This window comes from Scatophagus argus, chromosome 13 (assembly GCF_020382885.2).
Source record: "Scatophagus argus isolate fScaArg1 chromosome 13, fScaArg1.pri, whole genome shotgun sequence".
Taxonomy (NCBI): domain Eukaryota; kingdom Metazoa; phylum Chordata; class Actinopteri; family Scatophagidae; genus Scatophagus; species Scatophagus argus.
This window is the reverse complement of record NC_058505.1, coordinates 17,736-27,125: the sequence shown is the minus strand read 5'-3', so window position 1 is coordinate 27,125 and position 9,390 is coordinate 17,736. Positions and strand designations below refer to the sequence as shown.

The 9,390-nt window shown below is 42.7% G+C and overlaps 1 protein-coding gene across 1 annotated transcript; it reads right to left on the bottom strand.

Moving 5' to 3' along the window:
* Window positions 1-2,468: 2,468 nt before the first annotated feature.
* LOC124069929 (M-phase specific PLK1 interacting protein) lies at window positions 2,469-4,213 on the bottom strand. Its single transcript, XM_046409466.1, has 2 exons — window positions 3,664-4,213; window positions 2,469-3,319 (listed from the first exon to the last, which is right to left on the bottom strand). The coding sequence occupies exons 1-2, from the start codon at window positions 4,147-4,149 to the stop codon at window positions 3,206-3,208; spliced, it is 600 nt and encodes a 199-aa protein (XP_046265422.1). The 5' UTR covers window positions 4,150-4,213; the 3' UTR covers window positions 2,469-3,205.
* Window positions 4,214-9,390: the final 5,177 nt, after the last annotated feature.

Here is a 9,390-nt window from a genome sequence, read left to right as displayed (position 1 = left end):
GTTTGCACCATGTTTTAACTTGTTTAAACAAAACAACACAACACAAGAGCAGCGTCACGCATACAGCTGCCGTAAACACACTTTTCAGTAGTCTGCAAAGCCCACAATGCATTGCAGTTTTCCCACTCCACTACGTCACACTTTCGAGCCCTATATATCCACATACACGTACATATATGATCCTAAATATGCATCACACATTTTGCATATATTTGGATATATGTTCATATATTTCCTTTCCATGTGGGAACTGATAACTGATATATATATAACTGATATTGCCCCCTGGTGGCTGGCTGCAGTACAGCTCTTAAACCCCTCCCCCTCCATGTTAGCAGACGGGGCATGGGACACGGACCAAACTATAAACTCAAAGTACACATAAAATAAAATTTTCCCAAAGATGGTTTCTCTCATTTTATCATGCTGATGTTTGTTTAAGTGCTCATTTTTCTGATCAGTTTGGTTTTAATTAGTTATTTGATCACCGCCACCGCAAGTCCTTCCTCCCTGCTGCTTTGAGACTGTACGACCAGCACTGATCCTGGCAGACCACATGAATCAACAACAAACTTTTCCGCCATCTCCAAGTACAATACAATGAATTTTTTTTACTGCTAAAAATTGAAATTGAAATTCAAAAATTGTGAAATTCTGTACATATTGTGTGGATATATTGTGTGTTTTGATAAAAAATATCCCTATATTTTTAATGTGTAAATTTTTTTTGCTCGACCCACCTGCACCTTTATTTTGTTATCCTTGTGCTGCTGTTGTCTTATTTTATCTAACTAAATAGCACAGCTCCACCTCCTATTACTGCACTGGCTCCAAATGATGTCACCAGGACAAGATGGCACCACTTGTATCAGGGATATTTTGACTACACCACCACTACATCACCAACAACAAATAATATCCATCCATCCATTACTTGCTTATCCGTCAGGGTCACAGGGGAGCTGGAGCCTGTCCTGGTGGACTACAGGCGAGAGGCAGCTTCACCCTGGACTGGTTGCCAATCAGTCACAGGGCCGACACACAAAGACAGACCTAATGTGCATGTTTTTGGGATTGTGGGAGGAAGCCGGAGACCCCGGAGAAAACCCACACAGGCACAGGGAGAACATGCAAAGTCCACAAAGAAGGGCCCCTCAAAATAAATAAAACATCAACAATAAGAAACACACAGAATAAAGAGAAGAAGAAAATATAAATATGAAGAAAGGAAAGGTATTTAACTTTTTACACATGTTGATCAGTAAATGTGAAGTTTACAATCCTTTATGAAGATGGTGTTTGTGAATCCACAGCTTCGTCTTAAAGGCACATTTCACATGAACACACACAATCTGTTAGTGTGAGAGGCATGTTAATGCTTCATCTCCTCCCATCACTTCCTGTCAGCTGGTGCCTCTCTGATGTGTGTTTGTGAGTAATCCCCCCCCCCCGGCTGAACCAGGAGACTTGAAAATGTTAAACCTTAAAAACTGTCGGCTCACGTTACACTCACAGTGTGTGTGTGTGTGTGTGTATAACTCACACTGTGGGTGCATAGTGCCAGTCCTCATAAGATTATCATTAAGTTTTAGGCTGAAGAGCTGGATACAGGTGGTGCTGTAGGGTGGTGGTGTACATCCTGAAGGTGTAGCTTGTAGTGCACAGGTTCAGGTAAAATAACATAAACCTTGAATTACATCTACTTACATCTACTTCTGATGGTAACTAACTTTTTAGTTACCATCAGATAACTAACTCTGTTGCTTGAGTTTTAATCCACAAGGCATCCTGAAGAGCATTTGGGTAAAATGTTTCAACATCTTCATGCTGCTTCAGCTCAACATCACGTTTATACCTGAACACATCTGAACCCCCCCCCCCCCCCCCCCATACACACACACACACACACACACACACTCCTGCAGGCTGACAGATGGGTCATCACTGTTTTCAGGGTTAATTAAACATTAATGCTCTTTGTCTGGAAACACAACTGTGTGTGTATGTGTGTGTGTGTGTGTTGATGTTTCTGCTCTATTTAACAGCATCAGACTGAACTGAATCACCTATTTGTTTTCTTTCCTCATTTATTAAAAAGTTAGCTGTGTTGGCGCCTCCTGCAGGCTGCACACATCATTACACACACACACACACACGATGATGAGTGTAGTTGTCTTCCTCGCTGATCCCAGTTCAGATTTACTGTCTGAGAAGGTCATTATCAAACGGTTGGTGGCGAGTGAATGGAGATCCCTGACTTTATTAACATAGTCCACCTTTGTCCCTAAGTTCACAACACAATCTGTGTTTCACTGAACCAGAAACCTTGTACACAAATTAGAATTTAAGGAGATTTTTTTTACCCTAAAAATCTTTTATCAACTTATAGGCTGCTCAAGAGCTTAAAAACCTTCAGCCTGAACTGAAAGAGCATCAGTGTTTATAGGGATTAATAACAGATTATCTGATAAGTTTAAAGACTTTTTAATACATAAACTCAAGCAATGTGAATTTAGAGTTCAGCAGTTTTTAAGGTGAACACTGAGGGATGAAAAGTTCCTTCCATGATGCAGATAATCATTTAAAATGCTTTGCTTCACCCACTCAGTTGGGGCCAATCCCTGAATTTTTAATTTAAATAAAAAGACAAAAATGTTCTGCAGGGGCAGAAATCACAGGGAACTGTTTTAAACTGTCTAAAACTTTGAGTGCTTTCATTATTTTTTTAGATAACTGAACAGCAAATAAGAATTTAAATCTCATTAATTCTAACTGAACTCACAATCAGTCATTTGCATCTGCAGTATGTTGTCACTGTTGCCTTGACAGTTACTTAAATGATCACTGTGTTACCTGAGCACCAGGTGACAATGATGAGCGCTTCCTCTTCCTTTCAAATTAAGACACATGACATTAAAGACCGAACAATGGGTTTGAGTTTAAAACTCAAGTTGTCATTTTTTAATTTTCTAAAATAAAACAAACTGAGCTTTTTTTTTTTTTTTAAAAAAAAAAACAGTTTTCAAATAAAACACAAGAAGAAGAATCTGATTTAGTTTAAAAACAGTTAGAAAACACTTGTTAAAATCTCCGCCATCACTGTATCAAATCAAAGAGTCGGATCCCTGAAATAATCTGCTGGTGACTGAGCGCGCTCAGAAGGTTGTTTGCTGCTGATGAGTCTGTTTGTTGGTGTTGTTTCCTGTCAGTATGCAGCCGTCTGCCTGTCTGCTGCTGCGATGGGCTGCAGAGCTGCCCAGGGATCCTGCAGCATTGACGGACTGAAATACTTCTCCACGGACGAGTCTGAAGATCCACCCTGAACACACACACACAGAATTGTTCCAATTATGAAAACATTTAACCAAAAACACATTTTTTGAAGTAGTTTGCCTTGAGGGCAACCTGTACACCCACTCTGACCTACTGCAGCACTGCTGATTGATCAGTAAACCCAAGTTTTAAAAGCTCTTAAAACTGGCACACAAACGTTCAGAGCAACCAACAATGAATTACTGTTAATCCTGTGGAATAGTACTACAGTACTATTGCAGTCTGAACCACAGAAACACCCTGCTTGTTAACGTCATGCGTTTAAATTTCAATTCGTTCACTTCCCGAATCAGTCACGTGACTCGGTGTTAGCGGCTTCACAAACGTTACCTGGAGCTTCTGAGCCGAGGCGGGACTGGCATCCGGAGGCCGCCGGAAACCACCGCTCCTATGCCACATCTGCCCTCGGAACCTCCGGAACTCGTTACCGAGCCCAGCCGGAGAACCGAGCCTGTGTCCCCGGTTAGAACACGGGGAGTACACTGGAGAACCCGGGGGGAAAGCGGGCCCGCCTCGGGGCGATCCTCCGCGGTGCCCGGAGCCTCCGTAAGGGGAGCGAAAACCCCAGCTGGAAGACGGGGAGGGAAACCTTCCACCCGGCCGCGTCGCTCCGGGGCTCCGCTGAGGTCCGACCGGAGCTCGGTACATCTGCGTGGTGAGGAGGTGTGAAAGATCCGGCAGAGACACCCGGAGGTCCAGAGAAGGCGCGGATACTTCTGCTGTCTGAGCCCACAAACACAACAAACAACTGTAACCAAACCGGAACCGGAAACACACGCAGATCTTTTTTCGGTGAAACACAGGCTGCAGCGCCATCTAGCGGCTACCAGGATCACCGCTGTGTTGATCTTTCTGAATGGTGCAGACTGAGCTGAAGGAAGACGTTTTATATGCGAACTTTCTGCTTCCTATCAGTAACAGAATGAATTCGTCCAGCAGAGCAAACTAAAAATCATCAGGTCGTGTTAACACTTTAAATGTTCCACAGCAGATCATCCTCACACTGACAGACTGATGAAGTTTCAGCAGTTACAGGTCACTTGAGGTACTTGTAATTTACTACAAGTAAACAACAAGGTACTTGTATTTTAGCTATATGTAACTGTGTACTTCCACTACACTCCATCAGTTTGTCAGTTTCAGTTCATGTCCAGATTAAAATCCTGAGTGTCCAGATTTGTTGATGCTGAATGTCTGCGATAAACTGAAGGATGAAGATGAAAATCCTCCTCATCCTTCAGCTGAATCAGCTCTTTAAAAAGCCTGAATGAGCTGAAAACAGGCTGTTTGTGTTCCTGGATCTCCCAGGCTCCAATGACTGAGTTTGTCCCGAGGGAGGCGCTGCTGCTGTTTTAAGAATAAAGCTAGCAGATGGAAAATTAAACTAAATCAACTCAGTGTTAGAGACATTGAAGGGATGTTGAAGTGAAAACCCTGAAGTGTCAAACACCTGCTGAGTCGGGTCAGTTTGTGAACAGTTAGTTTCAGCTGCAGTCGGTTTGTTTGACTCTCACCTGTCCCCAAGCCCGGATCATGAACTGGGCCGTCTGATCCCGTGGGTGATTCCGCGGACAATGCTGCGGAAGATGCTTACTAGCTACTCTATGAGTGTATGTGTGTATTTTCTTGCTCCCCAAGCTGTTAATGTGCAGAGTTGCAAGTGCACATGCAAGAGTTTATTGTAGAAAGGAGTCAGAGTTGATCAAGCAAATTTAAAGTTGTTCTCCAGATGTTCCAGCTGTGAAGCAGATTATTCAGATAAAACCCATGTGTGGTAAAAGAAACTTTTACCTATATGCCATATGTTTCCAGGCTTTGCCTTCCTTTAATTCTCTTCATTGCTTTTATACTCTAATGTGTGTGTGTGTGTATTTTTGCCTCCCAAGTTGTTAATGTAAGGGCATTGTTTTTTATGACTTGGAAAACATTTATTGTTGGTGATCTTTGTCATTGTGAAGACAGGTTGTTTGCTGTTCTTTGAAATGTTTCTGCATATCTGAGTGTTTTAATATAATACACACATACACCATCATGTGCTGAGAGTCTTGTGATCAATTTATCTACAGTTGTAGATATTTTCCTAAAATAAGCTGTCGCCAGTCAGTATGAATCTGTGCAAGACAAGTAGAGGAGTTTCGAACAACTAGGTCTACACTTGTGCACTAGTAAACTAGTCGTCTGTTGTGTTGGTGCACGTCCAAGTGTGTATGTTTGTGTGGTGGCAGCTCCATGGCTGATCAGCGGTGTGTGTGTGTATGTGCGTGTGAGGGCCCATAAGAGTCTGGCCCAAGGGCGGTCGCCCACTGCCCCGGGTTTGCTGTGTGTGTGTGCACGTCACTTGGGTGGGTTAAATGCAGAGAACAAATGTCGTTGGAGTGAGTTCCCTCCAATGACAAGATATGTCACTTTCCTTTCCTTTCCTTTTGAATACAGATTTACAATTTAATCTATCTCTGATCAGAAAAAATGAGCACTTGAGCAAATTTTACTGTGCTAAAACCCCCTAAAATTACTAAAACCATCTTTGGGAAAATTTTATTTGATGTATACTTTGATTTTCCAGTTTGGCTCATGTCCCGTTTACTAACATGGAGGGGGAGCTCATATGCCCTAATGACCTGTACTGCAACCAGCCACCAGGGGGAACTCTAATGTCGTCCATCTAACAAACCCTCAAAACGAAATACATATTATACAAAATGTCATTTAGTCCACAAGCACATGTTGATGATTAAATTTAATCACATAACAACTCATAACTGATATCAACTATCGGTTTGACTCCACCCACACAAGCCAGCAGCTCTTTAATCTAAAATCCATAACAGTAATTTGGATTACGTAGTATGAATTCTACTTCCTGTGAGAAAGTCACCCACTGGAGAATTAGCTCCACCTAATGTTGGTCTTCATCAACCAATGAACTCACATTCACACAGTAACTAATGGATAGAAACAAACATTAATTTGACTTCCTAAAAATTCAGAAACTTCATTAAATGACATAAATTCACCATTTCTGAGTTTCAGTGTGGAGCTCATTAGAAATGTTGTTCACAGAGCATTAAACACAAATCCTGTCCCCTAAGTGGCATCATATAGGAAATCATGAAGCAGTTAAACTACACACAGATGAATTATGATTCCCTGAATCTCCCCACTGGTCTAAGTATTCTTCAGCGAACAGGAGATGTGGAGGGCAGGGGAGCTGCTATCACCAGGTGAGTGAAGTCAAGTGAAGGCATGTTGGGTCAGGTGGAGTCAAGTAGAGATGACGAATGATATTAGTAGCTACCAAAAACTAACTTGGTCACCACCTGCACTTCTTAAAGCTAAAAGCTATCACACAGTATTGAGTCTGAAACATTTTTTGCGGTTGTACTGCTTCCATACCAAATGGGTCTGCTTCCCCCTTCATCCACTCAACACCCACCCCCCAACGCAAGGACACAGACTCGGCCCGCACCAATATCACTTGTCAACAGGTCAGCAGGGAGCTGAAGAAACTTTGCTCCAGCAAGGCAGCCAGCCCGAACAAGGTGTGCCCGAGAATGCTTAACACCTGTGCCGTGGAGCTGGGGAATCCCCTCCAGCAGATCTTCAGCATGATCATTCACCACGGGAAGGTTCCAACCCTGTGGAAGACATCCTGTCTTGTCCCAGTCCCCAAGAGGCCACACTCGACACAGCCCGATGACTTCAGACCGGTGACCCTAATGTCACACATGATGAAGACACTGGAATGGCTGATGCTCCACCATCTGAGACCCCAGACCCGCCATGCCCAGGACCCCCTGCATTTGCCTATAAGGCAAAGGTACTATGGCTATTGGGCTCACGATACTGTGATAATGGGATGCATTGAGGATGTACAGGAGGGAGCACAGGAGCCTGGCGGGGGAATTCGCTGAATGGTGCAGGGCTAACAAGCTGCAACTCAACACATCCAAAACCAAGGAGTTGGTGGTTGACTTCAGGAGGAGTCTCCATCGAAGGCACGAAGGTGGAGGTGATCAGGACGTACAAGTACCTGGGTCTGCAGTTGGATGACGGGTTGGACTGGTCAGTGAACGCAGACACCATCCACAGGAAAACACAGAGTCGTCTGTATTTCCTGAGAAGGCTGGGGCCCTTTACCATCTGCAAAAAACTGTTACTGATGTTCTACCAGACTGTGGTGGCCAGTGTCCTCTTCTGTGCTGTGGTGTGCTGGGGAGGCAGCATCAAGAAGAGGGACGCAACACAGCTGGACAGACTGGTGCAGAGGGCAGGACCTGTGGTGGAAACAGAGCTGGACTCCGTAGTATCAGTAGCAGAAAAACAGACCCTGGATAAGATCCTGTCCATCCTGGACCACGCCTCCCACCCTCTGCACAGGACTCTGATCAGTCAGAGGAGTGTGTTCAGCACCAGGCTGCTGTCTCTGACCTGCTCCACAAACAGACTCAGGAACTCGTTTGTCCTGCTGGCCATTAGACTCTACAACACATCTCTGGGTGTTCAGGGGTCACGATCCCAGCGACAGTCTGAGCCTGAGTCACATCAGGCGTAAAAATCACATTTATTTATGGGACATTTATTCCACTATGCACCTTACCTTATGTTGTTTGGCACAGTTAACCTGCACATTAAAACTCATTTCTGAGTAACAATGTGTTTACATGTGTTTACACTGTGGCTCTTTAGTCTCTGGTTTTATACACACAGTCAGTCTGGTCGACCTGCTTTCTCTGCACTCTGTTGTACTTTATGTAGCACATGTCAGTTTATTTAGTATGTTTTGTCTATTTTTCCCACTAACAATTAGGCCTGGTTTGCTTGTTTGTTTGCTTAATTTTGACTAACCTACACTTTGACTAACCTGCTTGAATTTCCCTTGGGATCAATAAAGTATCTATCTATCTATCTATCTATCTATCTATCTATCTATCTATCTATCTATCTATCTATCACCAATACAATACATTTAATCTCCACACACACAAACAGAAACGAACTGAACTCAATCAGTGGGATCGTCTTCAGAACAGCAGATCAATGAAGCAGCTTTTCCCACAAAATCAGTAACTTGAATCTGTTGCATGTCAAAGTTTTATTGTTGTTGTTGTTTTTGACAAATCTTTTTCAGGTTGTTTGTGTTTAATGTGAGGAGTGCTGCAATGATGCATTAAAGGCTCATTCTACTGAATTTAAAAACATTTACTGAATAAATTCAGCTGTTTAAATCAGACTGCTCCTCTCCTCCTCCTGATGAAGATGAATCATCTGTCACTCTGCTCTGTGGGCGTCTGAACAAACTGAATCGCAGAAGCCAAAGAAAGTGAGAAAAAGACTCATCTGAATGAAAACACTCTGATCTGATGAATGAAAGAGAAACACCTCTGCCACTCATCTTCAGATCTCTGCAGACGTCAGTCCTGTCACAGACAATCTGATCAGATATTGATAAGGTCATCGATAATATTGTACAATTATATTCATTTGTTGTGAATATCATATATAAATAAAAATAAAACCCATATGATGCAAAGAAGGAAACATGCTGGATTTACAGAAATCTGATGTTTATTATACTATAAAGTAGTAGTAGTAGTAATTTTATAAGTTGTTGTAAGTTTCTTTCAGAATCCAGTCCATCATCTTCATCATGTGATCACGTTTCCATCACCTTAAACAGAAACAGTTGAGTAACAGATCTACGAACAAGATGTTCCTCACACATTCAGCCTGTAGTGCATTAACATTAGTGTTGGATTTGTGTCTTGTTGCTTTTCTTGTCTTATAGTTTTACTGATTATTTGAAACAAATTGATTTTCTCTTCATGGAGAACATTTGAATAAAAATAAAAGCGTCATCTGAGTGGTCCTGTTTTCTCTTGGTGCAGACACACATGATGTCCTGATGACTGAACTCTGGTCTAATTCAGCACAGTGTGAGTGAAGCTGTGGGGGTGAACATCTTTGAATAGCAGCAGTGAGTCTGTGCTCAGTGATGGAGTAGCAGTTTGTAGTGGAGGTGGTGTTGAGGTTATTAGGCCTTCCCTCAGCTAACAGCAC

What these genes read in the sequence shown, in the direction of transcription:
- LOC124069929 (XM_046409466.1), bottom strand. Translation starts at nt 4,149, where the DNA reads ATGGCGCTGCAGCCTGTGTTTCACCGAAAAAAGATCTGCGTGTGTTTC. An exon ending in CCTCGGCTCAGAAGCTCCAG is followed by an intron (nt 3,320 to 3,663) that starts GTAACGTTTGTG and finishes GTGTGTGTTCAG; the next exon opens with GGTGGATCTTCAGACTCGTC.